This window comes from Triticum urartu, chromosome 3A, assembly GCF_056163025.1.
Source record: "Triticum urartu cultivar PI428250 chromosome 3A, HENAU_Tu73, whole genome shotgun sequence".
NCBI lineage: Eukaryota > Viridiplantae > Streptophyta > Magnoliopsida > Poales > Poaceae > Triticum > Triticum urartu.
This window is the reverse complement of record NC_141875.1, coordinates 220,813,711-220,840,502: the sequence shown is the minus strand read 5'-3', so window position 1 is coordinate 220,840,502 and position 26,792 is coordinate 220,813,711. Positions and strand designations below refer to the sequence as shown.

The 26,792-nt window shown below is 43.4% G+C and overlaps 2 protein-coding genes and 1 long non-coding RNA gene across 4 annotated transcripts; 1 reads left to right on the top strand and 2 right to left on the bottom strand.

Moving 5' to 3' along the window:
- Positions 1-15,368: 15,368 nt before the first annotated feature.
- LOC147979279 (uncharacterized) lies at positions 15,369-20,217 on the bottom strand. 2 transcript variants are annotated; one of them, XR_015618616.1, is made up of 5 exons: positions 19,278-20,217; positions 18,338-18,467; positions 18,121-18,241; positions 15,769-17,979; positions 15,369-15,686 (listed from the first exon to the last, which is right to left on the bottom strand). It is a non-coding gene; the product is annotated as an uncharacterized LOC147979279 (long non-coding RNA). The 2 variants fall into 2 exon arrangements; XR_015618617.1 differs by having other exon boundaries at positions 18,121-18,216.
- Positions 20,218-20,366: 149 nt separating this feature from the next.
- LOC125543714 (2,3-bisphosphoglycerate-dependent phosphoglycerate mutase) lies at positions 20,367-22,434 on the top strand. The gene is made up of 3 exons (XM_048707171.2): positions 20,367-20,651; positions 20,753-20,805; positions 22,164-22,434. Exons 1-3 carry the CDS (start codon positions 20,561-20,563, stop codon positions 22,281-22,283), a joined length of 264 nt encoding a protein of 87 aa, XP_048563128.1. The 5' UTR covers positions 20,367-20,560; the 3' UTR covers positions 22,284-22,434.
- A 1,155-nt stretch (positions 22,435-23,589) lies between these two features.
- On the bottom strand, positions 23,590-24,381 carry LOC147979278 (uncharacterized). Its single transcript, XM_087515126.1, has one exon. It carries the CDS (start codon positions 24,379-24,381, stop codon positions 23,590-23,592), a length of 792 nt encoding a protein of 263 aa, XP_087371252.1.
- Between the last annotated feature and the right edge of the window lie 2,411 nt (positions 24,382-26,792).

Here is a 26,792-nt window from a genome sequence, read left to right as displayed (position 1 = left end):
TATCAGGAGGCAACCCAATGAATAAAATTTATTTTTGCTTTTTGCTTTCTGTTCTTGAGTGTTTGCACAATTATGCTATTGTTATGATTGTGTTTTTTCTGTTTTAATTAGTGTTTGTGCCAAGTAAGCCTTTAGGATCTTCTCGGGTGATAGTCGTTTGATCTTGCTGAAAAACAGAAACTTTTGCGCTCACGAAAATAATTCTCATTTTTAACAAAAGCGCGATAAAATACCAATTCTTTTTGCAGAAGATTAATATACAAATTGCTCAGGTCGTCCTAATTTTCAGTATTTTTGGTGTTACAGAAGTATTCGAAATATCCAGATTGTCATAGACTGTTCTGTTTTTGACAGATTCTGTTTTCTTTGTGTTGTGTGCTTGTTTTGATGATTTTATGGTTTTATTTTAAGAGTTCTTCCATAGAAAAGTTGGAATACAGTATATATAATGCAAGAATAAAATATGAATGGGTTGCGACAGTACTTATAGTAGTGATTTGCTTTCTTATACTAACGGATCTCATGAAGGTTTTGTTGAGTTTTGTGTGATTGAAGTTTTCAAGTTTTGGGTGATGTTACGATGGATGAAGGGATAAGGACTAAAAAGAGCCTAAGCTTGGGGATGCCCATGGCATCCCGAGCTATTATCCAAAGAGAAGCAAGCAACTAAGCTTGGGGATGCCCCGAGTGGCATCCCCTCTTTCTTCTAACGACCATCGGTATTTTACTCGAAGCTATATTTTTATTCGTCACATACTATGAGTTTTGCTTAGAGCGTCTTGTATGATATGAGTCTTTGCTTCTTTTGCTTTTTGTTTTAAGTCTTGATTCCTTGTTGGACACACCTATTTGAGAGATCCAAAATTTTGCCATGACTTGTTAGAATTGCTCTCTATGCTTCACTTAAATTTTTATGAGCTATGGAATTGCTCTAGTGCTTCACTTATACCTGTTTGAGCATGGTGTTCTTTAGTATTTTTGAAGAAATGCTCTCTTGCTTCACTTAGATTTATTTGATAGTTAGTAAAATTTTCAAGAAATTCTCTCTTGCTTCACTTAAATTAATTTGAGAGAACAGAAATTATGCTCATGATCTTCACTTATATTTGTTTGAGCTTATCAAAAGCAACACATGAAAATTAGTTCCAAAGTGATAGATATCCAAGAAGGATATAATAAAAAAATTCACGAAGATCATTGGACAAAATAAACTTGATTCTTTGTAATAGTTTTGAGATATGATGATGTGATATGTGAGTCATGTTGATGAGTAATTATGCTTTAGTAAGAATATTGGTGTTAAGGTTTGTGATTCCCTATGCAAGCACGAAAGTCAATAGTCATGCAATGAAATTACATCCTACTTGTGTTGCATTATTCGGTTTTAATTATGCTCAATGCTTGCTTATGAGATTATTCGTTTCTTGGTTGATCGCTTCTCAATCTTTTGCTAGCCTTCATTTTGCACTAAGTATGATCACTACTTGTGCATCCAAAATCCTTTAAACCAGTTTTGCCACATGAGTCCAGTATACCTACCTATATACGGTATTCTTTTGCCGTTCCAAGCAAATTTGTATGTGCCATCTCTAATTTTTAAAATAAATTTCTCTTTTGTGTGCTCGTACCGCTCGCGAGGCGGTGAGGGGTGGCTGTAGGATCGAAAGTATGTCTAGAGGGGGGGTGATTAGACTACTTGTCCAAATAAAAACTTAGCCTTTTCCCAATTTTAGTTCTTGGTAGATTTTAGCTATTGTAGGACAAGTCAAGCAATCATCACACAATTCAAGCAAGCATGCAAAGAGTATATTGGCAGCGGAAAGTAAAGCATGCAACTTGCAAGAATGTAAAGGGAAGGGTTTGGAGAATTCAAACGCAATTGGAGACACGGATGTTTTTCCCGCGGTTCGGATAGGTGGTGCTATCCTACATCCACGTTGATGGAGACTTCAACCCACAAAGGGTAACGGTTGCGCGAGTCCACAGAGGGCTCCACCCATGAAGGGTAACGGTTGCGCGAGTCCACGGAGGGCTCCACCCATGAAGGGTCCACGAATAAGCAACCACCCACAAAGGGTCCATGAAGTAGCAACCTTGTCTATCCCACCATGGCCATCGCCCACGAAGGACTTGCCTCACTAGCGGTAGATCTTCACGAAGTAGGCGATCTCCTTGCCCTTACAAACTCCTTGGTTCAACTCCACAATCTTGTCGGAGGCTCCCAAGTGACACCTAGCCAATCTAGGAGACACCACTCTCCAAGAAGTAACAAATGGTGTGTAGGTAATGAACTCCTTGCTCTTGTGCTTCAAATGATAGTCTCCCCAACACTCAACTCTCTCTCATAGGATTTGGATTTTGTGGAAAGAAGATTTGAGTGGAAAGCAACTTGGGGAAGGCTAGAGATCAAGATTCATATGGTAGGAATGGAATATCTTGGTCTCAACACATGAGTAGGTGGTTCTCTCTCAGAACATATGAGTTGGAATTGTGTATGTGTTCTGATGGCTCTCTCCACGAATGAAGAGGAGGTGGAGGGGTATATATAGCCTCCACACAAAATCCAACCATTACACACAGTTTTCCAATCTCAGTGGGACCGAATCAACAAACTTGGTCAGACCGAAAAGGTAAACCTAGTGACCGTTAGAGATTTTCGGTGGGACTGACATGCAACTCGGTAGGACTGATATGGTTAGGGTTTGGGCATAACGTAATCTCGGTGAGACCAATTACACAAACTCGGTGAGACCGATTTTGGTAATTAGCTAACCAGAGAGTTGGTCAGGCAAACTCGGTGGGACCGATTTGCTCTTTCGGTGAGACCGAAAAGTTACAAAAAGGAAACACTGAATTTACATTGCAATCTCGGTGGGACCGATTCACTCTTTCGGTGAGACCGAAAAGTTACAAAAGGGAAACAGAGAGTTTGCAATCCCATCTCGGTGAGACCGAGATCCCTATCGGTAGAACCGAATTGCTAGGGTTTGGCAGTGGCTTATGACAAATGAAACTCGGTGGCGCCGGATAGAAAGAATCGGTAGGACCGAGTTTGGCTTAGGGTTTAGGTCATAAGTGGATATGGGAAAGTAGTTGAGGGTTTTGGAGCATATCACTAAGCACATGAAGCAAGAGGCTCATTAAGCAACACCTCATCCCTCCTTGATAGTATTGGCTTTTCCTAAAGACTCAATGTGATCTTGGATCACTAAAATATAAAATTAAGAGTCTTGAGCTTTTGAGCTTGAGCCAATCCTTTGTCCTTACCATTTTGAGGGTTCCACTTTCACATCCGTGCCATGCCAATCATTGAGCTTTCCTGAAATAGTCATCTTGGAATAGCATTAGCTCAATGAGCTATATGTTGTTATGAATTACCAAAACCACCTAGGGATAGTTGCACTTTCAATCTCCCCCTTTTTGGTAATTAATGACAACATATAGATCAAAGCTTCGACAAATGATAATAAGCATGAAATATATCGTCGCTTTGAGAAGTATGTGACAAGTAAGAGCTCCCCCTAAATTTGTGCATATTTAAAATTTGCTTTGGACTGCAAATGCACAAAGAGTTAGAGTCATGGGTTACTCTTCCATGTCACATACATCTTGGTGGAGCGCTTAAAATGATAAGAATGAAATACATGCACTCATCACCAAGAATAGTGAATGATCACATAAGATAGATAAGATAATAGCATTAACCAAACATTAAGTGTATCTTATGATCAAACACATGATCATCAATGTCTCACAAGCATAGTATCTCAAGCACTCAAAAGCAAACAAAGTTCGAAAAACCACCAAATAAAGCAAGAGAGAAAAAAAAAAGCAACACACTCTCTCTCGGAGCCTATGATCTATACATTTTCTCCCCCTTTGGCAACAACTTACCAAAAAGTTTCTAGAAAATGCATAGTGCTAGATCGACGCTCAGGCTTGATCTTCAGGTGGTGGTGGAGTCCGGATCACTCCAAGGACGAAGGCTTTTGTAGACGCTGAAGTAGACGCTGGAGTTGGAGCTGAAGTAGATGCTGGAGCTGGTGGAACTGAGGTTGTAGCTGGTGCAAAAGTGGTGGCTCTGGTGTCAGCAACTGGCACTGCAGACGACCTCGGACCTCACGGCACTCTGGCAAAGGCATCAGTTGTAGTCCTGCCTCTCCTCTCCTGCATGTCATCCTGGAGCTGCTCCACTGCAGTCTGAATCTCTGTCACCTTGACATCCAAGTCATAGAACTTTTGTTCCATGATTCTCTCTAGGCTTGCCTGGTTCTGAGTTAGGGTGGCTAGTCCTTTCTCAATCCGCAGGGTGGATGCAATTAGGTAACCAAGCTGCTCTTGTTTGGTTTTCAAGAAATACTCAGATGCCTCCTCTTGAGTTGGCATCTTGGCAGCTTTCTCCTTCCTTGCCTTCTCCTTCTTTGCTTGTGCTTGGGCAGATGATGGTTCATTCTCATTCATCACAACTTGATTGTCCTCAAAATCTGGACGGATGGGCAGGTGTTCCTTGTCCAACAGGTATATGCCCGTGCCCATTTTGGAGTTAATGAGCTCCTGAATTTGTGGGGCATATCCACAGCTCCTCTTCTGATCAGCTGCTGTCCTCTTGATAGTCTCTACTATGAGGCTCATGACTTTGAATTTCTGAGGTACATCAAACACATGAAGCAAATTGATTGCATGGCCTCTAATCATCTTGTGATCACCTGACTTGGGCAAGAGAGTGTGCCTCAAAATCCAATTGATAGTTGGCAGCCCTGACAGAAGATAATGGACTGAGCCAAACTTGAAAGTGTCAAGTGCTTCATTTGGAATTTCCTTGTACATGTTTGACATTGAGTTGTGGTCCATCTTCTTCTTGGCATAGATATCCAAGTCATCCTCATGCTCCTCTGGGGCATTGATGAGCTGTGCCCACTCAGCAACAGTAGATTGGTACCTCGTACCTTCAGACATCCATGTAATCCTTCCATCTGGGTAGAAGTGTGCTGTGGAGTAGAATTGCATGATAAGCTCCTCGTTCCACTTTGTGAGCTTCTGACCAACAAAGTCTGCAACTCCACAAGCACTAAAGCTGTCATACACTCCAGGGTAGTGTTCCTCATTTTCCTTCATGTACTCCCAATCAACCCATCTCATGTCACAAACTATGGGCTTCTTATCAAGCAGCACTGTCTCATAGAAATCTTGCTATTCCTTGGTGTGAAATCTGTAATCCACAGCAGTCCTTCTCCTTGAAGCATACGGATCTGCTTCTCTCCACTTCCTCAGCCCTGAGTCTCTCCTGAGCTTCATATCCTCAGCCACAGGATGAGCATCGTTGTGGTCTGGGATCTTGGGCTTGAGTTTTCTGAGAACTTGCTCTTCATCATCTTCTTCTGCAGCTTCAGGCACTGGGGCCTTGTTCTTCTCAGCTGCAGGTATGCTCCTTGTATTCCTCTTTGGCTTTGGCTTTGGAGCTGGCTTGGCCTTGGAAGCAGCTGCCCCTGATCTTATGGCATCACCCATTAGCTTGGGTGCCTTAGGTGCTGGTGCAGCTACCTCTTCTTCTTCCTCTTCCATGATGGAAGCCTTTCCAAGCACTCTGGCTACGGTCTTCTTCACCCTTTCCTTTCTTTTCTTTCCTTCAGCAGCAACTGGCTCAGGAATCTGAGTTGAGGCTCTGGCCTTTGGCATAGGCTGCCTACCTGCTGGCCTTTTGATTTTTCATCCCTGGCTTTGTGCCTTGAGCTAGTTCAACTCTCTTGGAAGTTGCTTCCTCTTCTGCCACATAATCTTCATTCTCAGAATTTGAAGTTCTCTTCTTCCTCTGTCTGGTGGCAGCTTTTGGCAAATTGCTAGGAGTGCTCCTGCTGCCATCATCTGACGAACTTGAGGGACTAGTGCCCTCACTCATCTGCACTTGCTGTTCTGACACATTCTAGCTATCACTCTGGTCTGACATGATGAACAAGCTGACTGCTGACCCTGTGAACAGTTTATAGATGAGGTAGAATAGATGAGCATCACAAAATGCAGAGATTTTTGCAAAAGAATGATCCAAAAACTTAGTTTTAGTTTCCCACTGAAATCATCTCGGATCTACCGATTTTCAAACTCGGTGATACCGAAGCAGTTTTGGAACCTAAACTAGTGAACTCGGTCAGATCGAGTCACAGTTCGGTGGCACCAAGACTGCTAGGGTTTCACAGAGTTCCAAAATCGGTCACACCGATAACTAATTCTCGGTCAGACCGAGTGTCACTTGTGCAATGGCATAAGCCAAATCGGTGGGACCGAGTTTTTCAACTCGGTGGGTCCGAGATGGTTTCGGTGGAAACCTAACCCTAAAATTTTCGAATCAAAACTAATCTACAAACGCATTGACTGGATAGGAGTGTTTCAATCGTGGCAAGAATCATGATGATCACAATTTGCTAAGAATCAGATTGGAGAATAGCACAAAGATCGAGTCCATACCCTAGTTCGGCGGAGACTCGCTACGGCGGCAACGGCGGGGTAGAATTCCGTTGACGGCGATGGAGACCAGCGACTGGAGGCGGCTGGCGGCGAGAAGACGATCCGGAGACCACGTTGGCAGAGCAGGCTATCGCGCGGGCGAAGGGGTTCGGAGAAATTTCCAAATTTTTGCCCGTGACTATATATAGCCCGACCCTGTCGGTGTGACCGAGTGGAACAACTCGGTGGCACCGAGATTCATAACTGCAAGCAGTTACTGAAACTCGGTGTGACTGAAAGGTTCAAATCGGTTGCACCGAGATCGAAAACCTAGATCAACTTAATGATCTCGGTAGGACCGAAAGTGGGGTATCGGTTAGACCGAGAATCATAAAGAGGTTTTGGAAGTTTAAGTCTATGACGAATCGGGGACTCCGAGCGCTCCTCACACAGAGTGGTTCGAATATGACTTGATCAAATTTTGTGATGTAGCATGAATAGAGTTTGAGACGAGAAAAGCATAGATAGCTAGAGGAGGTTCTTAGGCATTCTTGTCCATCCACTTGGCAAAAGGAAATAAAACCGAATCAATCAAAACAACAAGTGGATGTCCTCGAATGAGTAAAATATGCAACCAGCATGCTCACACAATAAGATGGCAAATGAAATATGTGACAAGGCATGCACAAGCAATTCTAGCATCTACCAAGCAATTTGCGATGACAAGGTCATCTATATATGAGTATATTGACTTAGGAGTCAAGTGAGAACACTTGATCATAGGTCATACTCATCGTTTAAGCTCAAGTGGGGTTACCACTTTTACATAAAGCATTGTTGTGTTCACATCTTTAGAGTTGCTTTAGCTCAAGTCTTAGAGTAAAGCTCCCCCTAGATGTGATATCCCCCCTTAGAGGGATGAACTAACCTCGGGTTTTGTCGATGATGACTTCATGTAGATGTTGAAGATGTGGATGCTCAATGTTGATGTAGATCACTTGGAGCTATCCCTTTGAGTGAATTGCACTTTCAATACCTACATGGGTTAGTCCCGCAAGGAACAAACAAGGATATCCATAGACATAGAGTGATGCACACACAAGATGATGTCCATGAAAACTTAGGTTACCTTGTCCCTTGTCTTACCAACAAGAGGGTTTGTGACTCCTTGAACTAGTGCAAGATGTGGAAGTTGATTGCACTTGTTCTTGACAAAATGATAAGAGTGAAGTATGTTGGCGGAGTCACCCTCAAGAACTCTCTAGTTCTTCTTCTTTTGGATCCACACCATCTTGATGGGAATCCTTGGAGTTGTAGTCGTACTTGATGAAGTGGAACTTGAAGTAATCTTGGGAATCCACTTGACTAAGGTCTTAGGAGCTTCTTCAAATGCATCAATTTCCTCTTGAAGCTTGTCCTTGCCTTTTTGCTCATAGTCTTGTGGTGGAAGATCATCTTGAGCTTGTGTCCCCTTGAAAGAAGTATCATACTTCTCTTGTTGAGGAACAAACTTTGTCTTGGGGTATTGATCTTCTTCCCACTCAACTCCATTGGCATTGAACTTTCGTTCAAAACCAACACCTTGATTCTTCCGGTGCATTCCTTGCTTGCGCACAATTTCCTCGAATTGCTTACTCCCGGCAAGGCTTTTGTACACTCCTTTCTCTATAATTCCCTTCAATAAGCTATTTTCTTGCTCAAGTGTAACTTGGCTAAGAGAATCATTAGTGGAATCAAGAGAACTACTAGAAGCAACAATATTGGATTTAGCATGATCATTGTTACTGCTAGAGGAAGAATCTTTCTTGTTCTTCTTACTAGACTTGACTTGAGGCATGTAAGTGGATAAGAGTAAACGCTTGGCAATGTGAGAAGAACTTTTCTTGCGGAGATCATCATTGATTGCTTTTAAGAACTCATGCTCTTGCTCAAGATTGAGCTTTTCAAAGCGTAATTTCTCATGAGCTCTTAAAAGTTCTCGATGATCTTCGAAGATAGTTTCATGAGCTAACTTAAGAGTGTTTAGTTCTTTAGTTAGAGCCTCAATCTTCTCCTTATCATTGTCATTCGTTTTATCTTGATTAGCATGTTTAATTGACGTTTCATCATAGTATTCACCACTAGAGTTGTCAACAAGCAAATCATCACCTAACAAGTCATCTTCATCACTATTGAAATCAACATACTCGGGGTGTGTTACCTTAGGACCTTTGGCCATGAAGCATCTTCCAATTCCTTCATTTGGTGAGTCAAATATGTCGTAGGAGTTGGTTGACACAAGTGCTAGACCGGCAACACCTTCATCTTGAGTATCTTCGGAGTCGGAGTGATAACTTCTCTCGGAGTGGCTGTCGGAGTCGGAGCCAGATACCCATTCACCAACATGAGCTTGATGTCTTCATTTTGTGTAGCTCCTTGATGATTTTTCCTTCCTTTCCGAATCCTTGCTTCTCCGTGAGTATCTCCGTTCATAACGATCATCTCTACTCCTTCTCTCTCTTGGTGGTGATTCTTTGCTTCTTCTTTTTGGAGAATCTTCTCTTCTCTTGTAGGGAGCCGTACACTCATTGGAATAGTGTCCGGGTCTTCCACAACTGTAGCAGTTTCGCTCTCGACTAGAAGATCTTTTGTCATTGTAGGACCTTGACTTGAAGCTTCTATATTTGCTTCTACTCTTGTAGAACTTGTTGAAGTTCTTCACCATTAAGCTCAATTCTTCATTGAAGTTTTGTTTCTCACTTGATGATGTAGGGGCTTCACATGAGGCTTTGTAGGCACCACTTGATTTGTTGTGAAGTTCCTCTTTATCCTTAAGTGACATCTCATGAGCAACAATTCTTCCAATCACCTCCGTTGGCTTGAGATCTTTGTAATTGGGCATCATTTGGATCAATGTGCACACGGTATCATATTTTCCATCCAAGGCTCTTAGAATCTTCTTGATGATGAATCTATCGGTCATCTCTTCACTTCCTAAGCCGGCAATCTCATTTGTGATGAGAGCAAGCCTAGAGTACATTTCAGCGACACCTTCACCATCCTTCATTTTGAACTTGTCAAGTTGACTTTGAAGCACAACCAACTTGGATTCCTTGACGGAGTTGGTACCTTCGTGCATATCAATCAAAGTGTCCCAAATTTCCTTTGCATTCTCAAGACGGCTGATTTTGTTGAATTCTTCGGGGCACAATCCGTTGAAGAGAATATCACAAGCTTGAGCATTGTATTGCAACATCTTCAACTCATCCGTGGTAGCTTCACGGTTTGGTTCTTTCCCATCAAAGAAGTCACCTTGCAAACCAACACACACAATAGCCCAAACGGCGGGGTTATGTCCAAGAATATGCATTTTCATTTTATGCTTCCAACTAGCAAAATTAGTACCATCAAAGTAAGGACCTCTACGGTGATAATTTCCCTCGCTAGACGCCATACTCTCCTAGGTTGTGAAACCAAGGCTATGACCACCAAAAGCTATGGAGATCAAAGCAAATGGAGACCAAAGCTCTGATACCACTTGTAGGATCGAAAGTATGTCTAGAGGGGGGGTGATTAGACTACTTGACCAAATAAAAACTTAGCCTTTTCCCAATTTTAGTTCTTGACAGATTTTAGCTATTGTAGGACAAGTCAAGAAATCATCACACAATTCAAGCAAGCATGCAAAGAGTATATTGGCAGCGGAAAGTAAAGCATGCAACTTGCAAGAATGTAAAGGGAAGGGTTTGGAGAATTCAAACGCAATTGGAGACACGGATGTTTTTCCTGTGGTTCGGATAGGTGGTGCTATCCTACATCCACGTTGATGGAGACTTCAACCCACAAAGGGTAACGGTTGCGCGAGTCCACGGAGGGCTCCACCCACGAAGGGTAACGGTTGCGCGAGTCCACGGAGGGCTCCACCCACAAAGGGTCCATGAAGAAGCAACCACCCACAAAGGGTCCACGAAGTAGCAACCTTGTCTATCCCACCATGGCCATCGCCCACGAAGGACTTGCCTCACTAGCGGTAGATCTTCACGAAGTAGGCGATCTCCTTGCCCTTACAAACTCCTTGGTTCAACTCCACAATCTTGTCGGAGGCTCCCAAGTGACACCTAGCCAATCTAGGAGACACCACTCTCCAAGAAGTAACAAATGGTGTGTAGGTAATGAACTCCTTGCTCTTGTGCTTCAAATGATAGTCTCCCCAACACTCAACTCTCTCTCATAGGATTTGGATTTTGTGGAAAGAAGATTTGAGTGGAAAGCAACTTGGGGAAGGCTAGAGATCAAGATTCATATGGTAGGAATGGAATATCTTGGTCTCAACACATGAGTAGGTGGTTCTCTCTCAGAACATATGAGTTGGAATTGTGTATGTGTTCTGATGGCTCTCTCCACGAATGAAGAGGAGGTGGAGGGGTATATATAGCCTCCACACAAAATCCAACCGTTACACACAGTTTTCCAATCTCGGTGGGACCGAATCAACAAACTCGGTCGGACCGAAAAGGTAAACCTAGTGACCGTTAGAGATTTTCGGTGGGACTGACATGCAACTCGGTAGGACCGATATGGTTCGGGTTTGGGCATAACGTAATCTCGGTGAGACCGATTACACAAACTCGGTGAGACCGGTTTTGGTAATTAGCTAACCAGAGAGTTGGTCAGGCAAACTCGGTGGGACTGATTTGCTCTTTCGGTGAGACCGAAAGGTTACAAAAAGGAAACACTGAATTTACATTGCAATCTCGGTGGGACCGATTCACTCTTTCGGTGAGACCGAAAAGTTACGAAAGGGAAACAGAGAGTTTGCAATCCCATCTCGGTGAGACCGAGATCCCTATCGGTAGAACCGAATTGCTAGGGTTTGGCAGTGGCTTATGACAAATGAAACTCGGTGGCGCCGGATAGAAAGAATCGGTAGGACCGAGTTTGGCTTAGGGTTTAGGTCATAAGTGGATATGGGAAAGTAGTTGAGGGTTTTGGAGCATATCACTAAGCACATGAAGCAAGAGGCTCATTAAGCAACACCTCATCCCTCCTTGATAGTATTGGCTTTTCCTAAAGACTCAATGTGATCTTGGATCACTAAAATATAAAATGAAGAGTCTTGAGCTTTTGAGCTTGAGCCAATCCTTTGTCCTTACCATTTTGAGGGTTCCACTTTCACATCCGTGCCATGCCAATCATTGAGCTTTCCTGAAATAGTCATCTTGGAATAGCATTAGCTCAATGAGCTATATGCTGTTATGAATTACCAAAACCACCTAGGGATAGTTGCACTTTCAGTGGCTAATATTTTCCATGCTAGATGTGTTATTCTCATGATGAGTGTTTATTCACCTGTGATTGCACGAGAGTAAGGCAAAGGTATCAGGGATACCCAATCCCGAAATGAAAAATGAATTTACTTTATGTTGTCAAATAATAAATTCCTTGGAAAGTGTTGGTATGGAGGGCACCCATGGATATGGTTAGCCATGGAAAGTGAAAGTAAGTGGAAAAAGGAATAAACTTTATTTTCTGTTTGGAACCGCCTATGATATATCTAGCATGGAAAGTGTTGGAAGCTCTAAGTCGTTTTCATTGGTGGGAAATGTATGCCTCTCAAAATGTTTTTATCTCTCAATTTTCGCTTTGAGCTCTGGCACCTCTACAAATCCCTACTTCCCTCCGCAAAGGGCCTTTCTTTTACTTTATACAATTTTTTGAATTTGAGACTCCATCTTCTCTTATAAAAGCACCAACTAGGAGGCACTATGATCGTACTTGAGTATTGGGTGTAGTTAATATGCGAGTGTGTTTCATGAATGGATCAATGATTGAGCATGATGGGCTAGGGCTAGCTTATTTTAGCGTTGATATTTTGAAAGACATGGTTGCTTGTTGATATGCTTGAGTATTTAAGTCTCATGTAAAAACTAGACTATTGCTTTGAACCATATAAAAGTCCAAATGTCCATGCTATAAAAAAAGAATATGAGATGACATGTTAGGCAGCATTCTACATCAAAAATTCCGTTTTTATCATTTACCTACTCGAGGATGAGCAGGAATTAAGCTTGGGGATGCTGATACGTCTCCAACGTATCTATAATTTTTGATTGTTCCACGCTGTTATATTATCATTCTTAGATGTTTTATAATCATTTTATATCACTTTTTGGCACTAACCTATTGACATAGTGCCAAGTGTCGGTTGCTGTTTTCTGCATGTTTTTTACATCGCAGGAAATCAATACCAAACGGAGTCCAAACGCAGCGAAACTTTTTGCGATTTTTTTTTGGATCAGAAGATATCCAGTGGGCCGAAGAAGCACCTGGGGGCTGCTCCGAGGGGAGCACAACCCACCATGGCACGCCCGGAGGCCCAAGCGCACCCTGGTGGGTTGTGCCCACCTCGGGTGCCTCCTAAACCGACTCTTTGCTCTATAAATACCCCAATATTACAAAAACCCTAGGGGAGTCGACGAAAATCAATTCCAGCCGCCGCAGAGTCCAGAACCACCAGATCCAATCTAGACACCATCACGGAGGGGTTCATCACGCCCATTGGTGCCTCTCCGATGATGCGTGAGTAGTTCTTTGTAGACCTACGGGTCTGTAGTTAGTAGCTAGATGACTTCCTCTCTCTCGTTTGATTCTCAATACAATGGTCTCTTGGAGATCCATATGATGTAACTCTTTTTGCGGTGTGTTTGTTGGGATCGGATGAACTTTGAGTTTATGACCAGATCTATCTTTTTATCCATGAAAGTTATTTGAGTATTCTTTGATCTCTTATATGCATGATTGCTTATAGCCTCATATTTCTTCTCTGATATTTGGGTTTTGTTTGACCAACTCAATCTATTTATCTTGCAATGGGAAGAGGTGCTTTGTGATGGGTTCGATCTTACGGTGCTTGATCCCAGTGACAGAAGGAGAACCGACACGTATGTATCGTTGCCAATAAGGATAACAAGATGGGGTCTATTTCTATATAAATAGATCTTGTCTACATCATGTCATCATTCTTATTGCATTACCCCGTTTCTCTATGAACTTAATACACTAGATGCATGCTAGATAGCGGTCGATGTGTGGAGTAATAGTAGTAGATGCAGGCAGGGGTCGGTCTACTAATTTTGGACGTGATACTTATATAATGATCATTTCCTGGATATCGTCATGATTATTTGAAGTTCTATCAATTGCCCAACAGTAATTTGTTTATCCACCATTTGTTATTTTTCTCGAGAGAAGCCACTAGTGAAATCTACGGCCCCGGGGTCTCTTCTTTAATATATTTGCCTTTGCGATCTATTTTCCTTTGCTTTTATTTTTAGGTCTATTAAACCAAAAATACAAAAATACCTTGCTGCACTTTATTTTATTTTACGTTCTATCCATCAATTATTACAACTCTCTCACATCCGTTTGCCAATTTCTGGCGCCGTTACCTGAAAGGGATTGACAACCCCTTTAACACGTCGGGTTGCGAGTATTTGTTTTTTGTGTGCAGGTGCTATTTACGTAGTGTTGCTTGGTTCTTCTACTGGTTCGATAACCTTGTTCTCATCACTGAGGGAAGTACCTATCGTTGTTGTGATGCATCATCCATTCCTCTTTGGGAAATACCGACGTAGTTCTAGCAGACATCATTATGCCACATGATTCTACCCTACGACGTCTATGTGGGACTGGCCATAGGAAAAAAACATTAATGATGTATTTTCTTTTGCGAAAATTCTTGTATTACTCAAAACTCAAGAATTGCAATCATGACGTATAATATCAAGGACTTCTCTGAGTCCGGACCCAAGCCATACCATAGTACGAACTTGAGCCCTACCAAAGTTGGCCATTAAATGACTAGCTAGATTTTGACTACGTCAAATATGAGTAATACAAGTACCATGTTCCGCTAGATTGTCCTTGATCTCTTTGTCAGAAAAGCAAATTTTGACCTATTCGTAACGACACTCAGCGATGTCTTTGTTGAGACACTTATAATTGATATTGAATCATCAAAATATGTTTACCTCGGTGGCACATTTCTTCTCTTTTTTTAGGGATGTTGCAAGTTTCTTCTGAAATGCCGACTCCGGATGCCCGTGTCCAATTTTTTAAAGGCACACGAAGGGATTACATAATCTTTTTTAAAACATGGAGTATACATAATAAATTAGAAACAACTAGAAAAGCATATGATCCTCCCTTGTAGTAAAGCAAAGGAGGTCTGGAAAAGGTTGGGGATGGATGATATTATTGATAAAGCTTGCGAGGTTGACCGTGTTGGAGAGGCGGTGCTGGAGTACCTACTACTCCTACCAGATCAATATTTGTGGATAATGGGTCACCATAATGTGCGTGAGATGATTGCTATCTCAGCATTGTATCTATGATAGGAAAGAAGGAAGTTGGTGTACAAGGAGAAAACTCAAAATGCACTTCAGATTTCAATGGGGATTCTTGCTCTTACCACAAACTTTGTTAATGCATTACCCCCAAGGCGTTTATTAAAAAGGGGGTTGGTCTTGTTCTCCTAGAGGTTTCGTGAAACTCAACGTTGATGCTTCTTTTGATCACGACCTCTTTAGGTGTACAATGGGACCGGTCTTGAGAGCGGGTTTATTACTGAAGGCAATGGAAAGATAAACTATTGTGCGGATGTGTTGATGGCGAAAGCTTTAGCTCTTAAATTTGGTCCAACGCTGGCGCAAAGGGCGGGATGTAATCATCTTATTATAAATTTGATAATCTGGAGGTGATTGATACTGCGGGAGCAGCGGCAACATTTTTTGATGATTGTTTTTATTATGCCTGTGATTTCGTTATTACTAGTTTTGAGCACTGTAATAGAGAAACAAATAAAGTAGCTCATGAGCTTGCTAGATTAGCTAGATTTTCTTTGACTTCTGATTGGTTTGAGGAACCTTTAAATGAAATTTAATGATCCTCGCAAACAATGTATCATTTATCACAAATGAATAATTTTTCTGGGTTTTTCAAACAAAAAAAATGGACGCGTCTGGCTAGCGACCGTTGGCCTGCTAGCGCTCGCGAGCGGCCGGACGGGCAAGGTAACTTTTTTGTCCCCACTATTCCCATAAAGGAAACTTCGTTCCGACTCCTAGAATATGTGAAGAATCAGAAAACAAAAGCCGGTCGGTATCACGTGATAGCTCACTAACTCCCGAAGCCTCCACGCACCCCTCGCCCACACTTCCTTCTCCACAGGGCCCCTTCTTGTTCTTCACAACAAAAGAAAGGGTCCCAGCCTGGATCCAAAACAGAGCTATCATGGCAAAGCAATGAACACAAGAACGGAAGTGGTAAAGAAGAGGGAGGAGAGAGGCGTACCAGGCAGTCTCCATCAGGTAGCCAGCTTGTGACTGTCGTTCAACATTATCTGGTTCATTACTCTCATTCGCTTGAACAATATCTTGGGGTTTGCAAAAAAAGGCAGAGGTGATTAGTTATCATTACATACAAATATTTGTTCTCTGGAAAACTAGATTAAAAAGTTGAGGATGGCAACTTGATATCTTGTTTGTTCTGCAACTAGGAATGCTGGTTGACAATTAATGAGATATTCTTGTGCAACTAGAAATGCTGATGATGCCAACTAATGAGATATTCTTGTGCAACTAGAGAGGCTGAGGATGTCAACTACTTGGATAATGTTGTCCAACTAGAATTGCAGAGGGTGCCAGCTAAATAGATACTCTTCTGCAACTAGAAAGCCTGAGGGTGCCAGTCATTAGATACTATTGGGCAATCCTCAAAAAATTGAAGTGTTGGCGCCGCCTCTCGCAGCGCCGCTCTTCTTCTACCTCGAGCTGCCTCCCACAACTCTCCTTGGGTTCCTCTCTTCTTCTCTTCTATGGTTTCTCTCAAGAACACACACAACATGATGAAACTACACACACGCGCGCGCGCATGTATACCAAGGAAGAAAAACAACTAGCTTTTGCCGAGAGGTACTCTTCCTTGACAACCACAAGTGCTACATCTTTTCTCTTGAGCCCTCATGGCCTCTATTTTTTCATTGCTCAGTGTGACATATATATAAATAGACTGTTGGCCCTCACGCACATCCTAGCCGGGCCACTAAGTCACGCACGAACTAACAGGCCGCCACGCTCGGCCACTAACAAACTAATCCATGCATGCACTACCACACTCACTAACTGGCCTTATCCTACTCCAGGAATCTCTGTAGGATCTTAACGACTATGCATCTAACCACCTCAACATGCAGAACTACATGCACGGCCAGTACTTGGGCAGCCTCATGAACGGCCACAGACCCAACCAAACTAGCATGTATGTAGCTGATATTGACTTGCCGGATCGCCCGGTTCAACCTCTTCATGCAGCCCGTCATGCTCCAGCCTCTCACGTGCTTGCTGCATCACACGGCCATGCTGCCTCGCGCAGCACTGCAGCCTCACGCTGCTATCGGCATCTCGCCGTGCTCGCCGTATCGCACGAAAGCCCAACATCTTGCCTCCTCTGCATGTTGAGCTGAAGCTTCACGGGATAAACATCAACCTACACTAGACTACATGCTAAACGAAAATACAATGCAGATACATAATCAAGATTAATCCTAACATTAAGATGGGATTAATCTGAATTCTTGTGCAACTAGAGAGGCTGAAGATGTCAACTACTTGAATAATGTTGTCCAACTAGAATTGTAGACGGTGCCAACTAAATAGATACTCTTCTGCAACTAGAAAACCCGAGGATGCCAAGTCAATAGATACTGTTGGGCAATCCCTTAAAAAAAATTTAAGATGGGATTAATTTGAATTCTTGTGCAACTAGAGAGGCTGAGGATGTCAACTACCTGGATAATGTTGTCAAACTAGAATTGCTGAGGGTGCCAACTAAATAGATACTCTTCTACAACTAGAAAACCTGAGGGTGCCAAGTCGTTAGATACTGTTGGGCAATCCTCAAATTTTTTTAGATGGGACTAATCTGAGTTCTTGTGCAACTAGAGAAGTTTAGGATGTCAACTAGTTGTATATTATTATGCAACTAGAATTACTGAGGTTGCCAACTAATTAGATACTATTCTGCATATAGAAAGCCTGAGGATGCCAAGTCATTACATACTCTTGGGCAATCCTCAATTTTTTTAAGATGGGACTAATCTAAGTTCTTGTACAACTAGAGAAGCTGAGGATGTCAACTAGTTGTATATTGTTGTGCAACTAGAATTACTGAGGTTGCCAACTAATTAGATACTATTCTGCAACTAGAAAGCATGAGGATGCCAAGTCGTTACATACCCTTGGGACAATTTTAAAAAACTTAAAGATGGCAACGTTGAGCAAATGAGAAAGTTGAACACGCCAATGCTTAATTAGTCCTTCTGCAACTATGTATGAAAATTAATACACTTGGCTGCCTGTATGTATGTGGAGTAAAAAATATTCATGGTGGAATTTTATGTTACTCAGCGGCTGCTGCAGAAGATCTGGCATCTACCCCTTTGGATACTGCCTCCGCGCGCACCTTTCTTCTCTGCAGTTTTACTAAGAGAAATCTTTCGCCGCCCTAAAGTTGTATAAGAAAAAAAGGAACAAGCATAAGGGGTTGAGAAAAAAATTAGACATGTATGTGTGCCATATAAAAACCTAAAGGACAAAAGAAAAATGAAGGAAAATAAATTCCAAAGGACTGCTGTTCTCCACTCACATCGTCACCCTCTCCATTCCCGTCCTTATCATCTCCATGCGGCTGCCGCTTAGCAGCCCTTTTTGAGTTCCGTCGTGAGATCGGATTTGCAGAACCCTACAATGAACAAAACATTGGGATACTAAGAGGGTATAAGAAAAGGGCATAATAAAATGTCAGAGGATAAAACTCAAAAAATTAAAATGCTAATAGGGTAAAAATAATAAAAAATGGGAACCTCTGTTTCATTGTCAGCCACATCTCCTTCTCCAGCCATTTTGGTCTCTGCAAAAAAAAATACATCTATACAAGTTGAGGATACATCTCCTTCACTAGGGGCCGCATCTCCTTCTACAAACATTTTTGGTCTGTGAAAAAAGCAAACGAACAAATTATTCGAAGCAACCAAATGTATAAAGAAAATAATGAGCATAAACAATTGATATAAAAAATGCCATGAGGTAAGCAACTCATGATGGTTTTTCAAAGCACACCTGCAAAACAAAAAAAATGTGTGCAACTCGATGCACGGTATGGCCAACTGGGCACTTATGAGTGTGCAACCAAAAAAAATCAGCATACACACTGCCTAACATGTTTTAGGCACTGGAGCCAAAGCTAAACTAGCCGTCAACCATGCAACTAGATAGCCCTCCCCTATGCAACTTCTAAGTGTGGCTAATGCAGCTAGGATATGTACTACGTTGGTCTGTAAACTCCTGTACACCCAAATACCCTGCAACTAAAAACCCACATACATTGCATGAACATGGTTTACACAACGTATCAATTTGAATACCATCGACTGTGCAACTGGTTAGCCTTCATTGTGCAACTTCATAAGTTGGCTAGCCAACTAAGACATGTATATGTGTCATCCAACTACGTTTGCGTTCATGTGTAACTATTACAACAAACTAGCAACTGGTTACTTATATGCATGCGACTTATGAGAAAACAGAGAAACCACACGGATGCATTTACGAGAAAAGGAGGTCAATAATGTAATGAAGCTCTACAGAGAGTATCATGTTTAACGAGACAATTGCAATCTAGGCAAGAATAGATGGGTCAAATAAGGATCCTGAACCATATCAGTAGTGACAAAATCTGAACAGCTCGCCATGAAAATCCAACTCAACCCCACCACTATAATCCTAATCATCGTACAAACCCACCATTTATCCTAGTCGACGTAGCTCCTTGAGAAAGATGCCGAAACTCCTGTATAGATCAACACTCCAATCATCAACGCTCCAAGCATCATACCGGAGATTGACTAGTAGGATCACAAAAGTGATGCATCTGTACATGAATTTGACTACATTTCCTGAAAAAATACCTAGAAGAGGTTGAGTTAACAATATGTGAGTTTGAAAATGTTGTTCATATTTCAGTACTAGTACTATTTGGGTAGGGTATAGACTAGACAAGCATAAGTGGAGGTGAATTAGATGTCTGAATAAAAATTGTCGATAACATGTAGATGAACTGCACAGACATCAAAAATCTTATTGCTCCCATCAATATCCGGCAGATTAGACTATAGTTATTAAGCTACAAATTTGTATTTTCTACTCCAGCTGCCATAGAAAACCCAAGTTGAATCAACATTGCAATTAAATTTCCCGTGTCCAGACTACTAAATATAGGAACTGTCCAAAGTAAATTGATGAAGTAGGAAAATGACAGAGTATTAATCAGATTTAGATCCAACAACATTCATTCCTGTAAATCCAAACAAGTTCACGGCTGAATCATCTCGAAGAGAGAGAGAGAGAGAGAGAGAGAGAGAGATCACGGAGGTAGCTTGGGGGAAGGGAGATAAATAAGTGGAGAAAAGGAAAGGGAATACTGCCTGCATGTAGGCGGCGGAGCCCTCGCGGCTAAGTGTGAGGAATCACTGCTGTGCCCGTCGCAGAAGATGAGTCACGGCGGCGCCGGAGGTTGGGGATTGCTTCCTGCGGCGGCTCATGGTGGCGCCTTGGAGGGAAAGACGTGAAACCTGCTGGGGTGGCGATTGGCAATCGCGACGACGAGTTGGCGTAGTCAGGAGGCGGCGCGAGGGAGGAGGCGGGGTGCACAACGACGGTGGTTAGTGGAGGAAGAAGGTCGTGCTGCTCGAGAGTGGATAAGATTTTCCTTTTTTTTAGTGGAGAGATGGACCGAGCATGTGAGGTCGCTGTCCATTGTCGCGCAGCGCGGCCGCTCGGTCTCGTGAAATAGTGCGCATGCACTTTTAAGATTTTAGGGAAAAAAATAGAAACAACTAGACCTCCATCTGGGCTTCGTCATAGAAAGGGCCTCCAACTGAGCTACCTCCCCAGCCAAGCCGAAACCCTAGGCAAGCACGCAGCCGCCGCGTATCCCCGACCGCCATAGCCGCGGCTCTACGTTTCAGCCGAAATCCGGTAATCCCCGTCCAGAACACCAGAACCCGCGGATCGAAGAGGCGGAGAAGATGACGCAGAAGCAGACCATGTTCAAGGGGCAGACCAAGAAGAAGTCCATCCCTCCCAGCCGCCATGGCAAGGCGCCCCACATCCGCAAAGGTTTGTGCCCCAGCCGACTGCTTTTGCTTTTCTGCTTCGTTGATGGTGCCGTATGCTTGCTCGCTTGTTTGTTTGATTGGCTGGTTGATGGATTCCTGTAGGGAAGAGGGCCGTGAAGCCGACCAAGTGCACCAAGGACATGGACGCCGACAAGGTATGTTATAGCTTGTAAATTTATCGCCCTATCTGTCAGGAGTCAGGATGCGCCGTCTTCCGTTAGGAAAATCAACATTGGTTGTTGTAATTGGGTTGCACCAGAGGCGATTGTGTAGAGAGGCTGCCACGAATGCCAATCTGAACTGACTGTTTCTGAATTTGTTTGCCAACACCTCTAATATATCTTACATCTTACTAGCTGTTGTGTTTTAGTTGATGGTTCAGGATGCCTCCAAATTAATGTATTACCTGTCTCCTGTAACACCTGATGTGGAATTTGAGAACTGTGATGCTTGTCGACATTCTACATATCTGCCTAGCTCTGGTTTAATCCATAAATTCATACTACTTGCCATTTTAGCTTCATTGGGTTTCCCAATTTCCATTTATCACAACAAGACTGGTATTTCATTTGACCATGTAAAGTTTGTAGCGTCATACTGTTACGAATCTTGATTCGCGATGAGATAAGTTGGGTGGGGTAAAGGTCTGTAGACTGGGATATTGCACTCGCCCCCAACAATCCAGCGACAGGGCTCGTCCCTGGCCAGTGTCTGAGGCTCAGAGAACTTTTGTTTATTTCTTTGCTTGTTTAAACTTGTTACTACATGATAGTCCTTTATATAGGACGAAACTTGATTCACAAGTACGATCCAGATTCATACTCGCAATAATCCAGCATGAAAACTGGATGATAATTGACCTGTGTGTGTAGAAGACAATATTTTGAACTACCGATACTTAGGTTGAAATTTATTTAGCATGATTCTGTATGCTTTCTTTGTGTTGTGAGCTCCAAAAAATCAGTGTAATATCAGTAACCCCTTTCATCAGTGCAAGAAAGGCGTTAGATGTATAGAGTTTACCCATTCTACAGTGATCATCATTGTTGTATCTATTGTCGAAGACACCCATATACACGCAGACATAAATCTTAGGATCCATTTATATATTTCGCGATGGTTGTTTTGGTGGCGTTTTTCATTGTAGCCATAAAGTTAGTTTGTCTCTTTATTTCTGTACAGTCTATCTGTGTTCTTTATCACAGAGTGTGCACACCATGGTAACATCATTTTTTCTCTCATTTCCTTTGTAAGCCGTACTACAATACTTTCCATCCAATATGACCAATAGCGCGATCCTTTGACATTTGAGTTTAACAGTAATGCTGTGAATCAACTAGTTGGCAATAACATACTGTGAACCAACTAGTTTGCAATCAAGAAAAAAAGATCAGGCCTTTGAATTTATCATAACTTCTAATTTAAAACATTATATTTGTTTAATGATCTTGTAATGTGGTTCATATATTGATTTTGTTTTTGCTAACAATCAATACAATCTATGAATTTTCAGGACCTCACAAAGTTCATCAACCACGCGAACGAAATAAAAGCTGCAAATAAGGCTAGCAAAGAAGGTGGTGACCTCAGCATAGTGAAGTCCGACGCGGATACTTCCAACTCGAAGCAGTAGGCTGGAGGCTTATGCTGCTTACTGTGATGCACACTACAAGATCAGTGTGTGAAATGATCCATATATCATGTTTTCATGAAGAGAGTATGTTTCGTTCACTCTACATTGTAATCTGTAACCAGTTTTGTGAAATCAAATTTTGTTCTGTGAATCTCTTTTCGGGATGCTAAAAGGCTAGATTATCTGTAGCCTCCCCAAAAACCTTCTCCGATGTCACTTTTGCGAGTTACCACAACTCTCTAGCCCGTCTCTCAAAATTGTATAACTTCCAAATCTTGCTTGGGATCTTGGTGGGAGTAAACTTCCTTTCATAAACTGCCGCCAAAGACCAAAGAGGAAAGAAATTATATGAGACCAGGTCTTACGGTTAGCAGGTGAGGCCCACCCTGATGGATGACACGTGACATTCATAAATCTTAAAGCATCTAATTTCTTCTCCTGATTTTAAGTGAGGGATGGGGTAGATGTTTTGTGATTTGTAAATGCCATGTGTCATTCATCAGAATGGATCTCGCGTGAGACCTGGTCTTATAAAATTCTTACGAAAGACATCTGCATCTCTGCTGGTTCACTGCCTTGAGACGATTCTTGAGCTGAGTCGCCCTTGCTTTCCTCCTTGGCTCCTTCGGTCCAAGAGCTTGTAGTCGTATCGGTACTCTCCCTGCAGCCAATGCGCCCCTGTCGTCCGGTCATCGCTTTTCTGCACCATGAGCTCTCCGCCTACAGTCTCGGCCTTTTCTGCACTGTAAGAGCAACTTCAATGAGGTGACTGTCGTCCGTTTTTTTATCTGTTTGAATCAGACGTCGGACCCGACGGCGATTTCATCCGTTTTTTACTCGTTTGGGTTGGTCGTCCACCCGGCGTCCGCCCTATTTTAAATATGGGTCGGCAGCGCGCCTAACGCACCGACCCATATGTGCCGGCTGGCCGCCCTATTTTATATCGATGAATTGCATTCAAACATATTGTTAAATAGCATAGTTTAAACCGAATAAAATAATATAGTTTATGAGCCGAATACAAATAAAAATATTTCACATAGTTTTACAAACGAATAAAAAAATACATCTATTGATTGCTAACATGAGCCCACATATGTTTAATCAAATCATTTTGCAGTTGCACATGAGTTTCTCAATCACGCATGTCATGATGAAATTGGGTAAACTGTTCAAACGTTGCCGCTCCTCCATGCTCAGGCACAACATTCTCACCCTGAAACTGAAACCCTTGATCGTACAGGCGTTCCGGGCGCTCGTCTTCTACGATCATATTGTGCATGATCACACAAGCAGTCATCATCTCTCACGGTTTCTGCGTGCTCCGGGTATTAGCAGGATACCGAACGATGCCCCATCGAGATTGCAGAACACCAAAGGCACGCTCGACATCCTTCCTAGCACTCTCTTGCTCTTGGGCAAATCTTTTCCTCTTCTTTCCGACAGGATTGGGTATTGTCTTGACAATAGTGGTCCATTGAGGATAGATATCGTCACCCAGGTAGTATCCTTTGTCGTAGTTGTGGCCGTTGACAGTAAAGTTCACCGGTGGGTTGTTGCCTTCGGCAAGCCTAGCAAACACCGGCAAGCGCTGAAGCATGTTGATATCATTGTGTGATCCAGCCATGCCAAAGAAAGAGTGCCAGATCCAGAGATCTTGAGACGCCGCAGCCTCTAGTATGACAGTGCAAGCCCTGACATGGCCCTTATACTGCCCTTGGCAAGTAGAAGGGCAGTTCTTCCACTCCCAGTGCATGCAGTCTATACTGCCAAGCATTCCTGGGAAGCCCCTACTGGCATTCATCGCTAACAAGTGGGTTGTATCTTCAGTTGTCGGCTCTCCCAAGTACTCAAGGCCAAACATAGCAATAACAACCTTGCAGAACTTATACAGGGACTCTAGACATGTAGACTCGCTTATACGGACGTACTCGTCAATGAGATCACCGGGCACTCCGTATGCAAGCATTCGGATGGCGGCAGTGCATTTTTGATAAGAGGAGAAACCAATCTTGCCGACGACATCCTCTTTGCACTCGAAATAGTCATCATAGCTGACCACCCCCTTTCTAATACGGTTGAAAAGATGCCTACTCATACGAGAACGGCGGCGGAATTTTTGATGTTTGAACAAGGGGTTGTTGTATCAAAGTAGTCCTTCAAAAGAAGAAAATGTCCGCTCTCTCGGTTGCGATTCAACGCCGGAAGGTGGCCCGGAATGGAGCCACGGAACAACGGCGGCTGCCTGTTGAGGTGGTGATGGACCAACACGGCAGCCAATATCTCCTCCTCGTCGCCGGACGACGAATCGTCGGAGTCGCAAAGGAAATTGTGGAAAAAGAACTCGTCGACGGAGTCCATTTTGTACCCTGGCAAACTGTCGAACAGCTTGCGGGCGTCGACGAAGGAGACGGCCGGCGAGGGGAGTCGCGTCGCGCACGGACTAGCTAGCTGCCCTGCCGGCACCCGTCGAGTGGGCCGGCGTCCGACGAGCGTGCCGGTGAGGATCTGGCCGGGGCGGCGAGGTGGCTTCTTGGTCGTGGGCGGCTGTGTGGTGGTAGTCAGCTCCTCGACGGCAAGACGGCGGTGGCGGGAAACGTGGGAGTGGGCGGCGTTGCTGGGAAGATGTGGAGGCGGCGGCGGCGGCTGGCAGAGTTACCGACCAAAATGGGCGGCGGCGGCGACGACGAAGGAGGCGGACGAGGGTTGCTGTTGGATGGGGGGGTGGGGTGGGAGGAAGGTCAATGTGCCACCGACCAGCGGGTCCCGGGTAAGGAGAAAGCGAGCATGCACGCGTCCGTCGCATGTCCGCACCGACGCAAATCTGACTTAAAAATGGGCCGGAAATGGGTCGTCCGCGGACGAAAAGCGAACGCGCGTCCGTTTGGGTCGGCGCGTTGGGCCGTGTTTTATGTCTGCGCCGAACCAAACAAATGGCGACGGACAAAATAGATCGTCCCATTGAATTTGCTCTAAGCTATCTGCCTACATCCAGTAAGCTTTCCATCACCTTCCTCCTGCCATGACGCCCTCAGACGGCGATGCACGTAAGGTGTCCGACGCAATGTCTGGGAGAGAGCAGCCACAATTTAACTATGAAGATATGGACATGCCCAATGACCCGACGCAATGTCTGGGAGAGAGCAGCCACAATTTGACTATAAAGATATGGACATGCCCAATGACGCCGATGGAGAGACAGAGGATGATGGTGATGTGGACAAAGCCATCAACTCTACCACCGAGGAGGTCGAGGACGATGATGATGACATGGATGAGACCATTGGTGATGCAGTTGTGAATATAAAGGACTATGAAGACCATCGACCATGTCGCTGCGGAAATAGATGACGACGACATGGGCAAGGCCACTATGGAGACACAAGACAACGACGATGCCGCTGAGTCTTCGGCTTCAGTTGCGCACTTCGCGGCTCCTACAGAGGCAAGTGGCCGATGGTGGATTTCTAGATATAGGGTTTAATTGACTGTTTGGCCAAATGCCTACTTTCATTATGCTTGTCCTGTAAAGATGGATCTATAGTTCCGCTACTTTGAATGTTTGTTTCGTCTCTAACTCGACCCTTACCTCTTTCTTGACTCGGTTTGGCTCAGGGGCACCAAATTATTTGAAAAAAAACACCTTTGTGGGGCGATCACCTGCCGCCTTGAGGCGACCACAAGAGGTGGCTCAACTCGTTCAAGGAGTAGGAAACATGATGAGACATCCCTACCAATTTTACACTCACACGCCTTGCCGCTGCATGTTCAAGTTCAAAAGAATGGATCGCTTACCAGAGTTACCCGAGGCTTGGTTACGGACTAGACTTACAGATGTATGTGTCTTTATCCCCACAAACCCTCTCTAATTTTCACTACTGCTCCCCTTGGTTACCACGTGACCAACTACCTTGTTTCGTAGCGAACCAACCTGTGGTTGAGATGGTTAGGTGAACAGTGGTATCCCCAACCCATCAGGATTTGCTCGCATTATTCCTGAATTTATTTCAGAATTTCTGGCGATGCGCTTTCAGTGGGAGTAGACGTTCCCGTCGACGACGAGGCGCCTACGGTGACTTCGTAAATCTCAAGATGATATGCCGGCTTAGTCTCTCGGAGGTGCTCATAGGGGTAGGGTGTGCGTGTGTGCGTTCATAGAGATGAGTGTATGCGCGTGTATATGAGCGCTTATGTCTGTACTGATGCTCAAAAAAAAAACTACCTTGTTTCGTAAATTCAATCCGTAAGAATTTTTACTTGAATGTAGCGTTGCTCGGGAGAGAGATTTTCTTTACAATTAACACTACAAGGTGAAAAATAGCAATTTTGATCTCTCTACTAACTCGGAATTAACGAGCCTATATAGTGGTGAGAGAAGTAAAAAGTTTTTTTGCGGGTAAGAGAGAAGAAAAAAGTTGGTACAATAGAGAATTCATAATAACCAGCACCTAAATATACCATAGAAGGAACCGGTTTATTTGATAGTGGCATGTAAGTAAACTTTCATGG

What these genes read in the sequence shown, in the direction of transcription:
- LOC125543714 (XM_048707171.2), top strand. Translation starts at nt 20,561, where the DNA reads ATGACGCAGAAGCAGACCATGTTCAAGGGGCAGACCAAGAAGAAGTCC. An exon ending in GGCGCCCCACATCCGCAAAG is followed by an intron (nt 20,652 to 20,752) that starts GTTTGTGCCCCA and finishes GGATTCCTGTAG; the next exon opens with GGAAGAGGGCCGTGAAGCCG. An exon ending in AGGACATGGACGCCGACAAG is followed by an intron (nt 20,806 to 22,163) that starts GTATGTTATAGC and finishes ATGAATTTTCAG; the next exon opens with GACCTCACAAAGTTCATCAA.
- LOC147979278 (XM_087515126.1), bottom strand. Translation starts at nt 24,381, where the DNA reads ATGAGTAGGCATCTTTTCAACCGTATTAGAAAGGGGGTGGTCAGCTAT.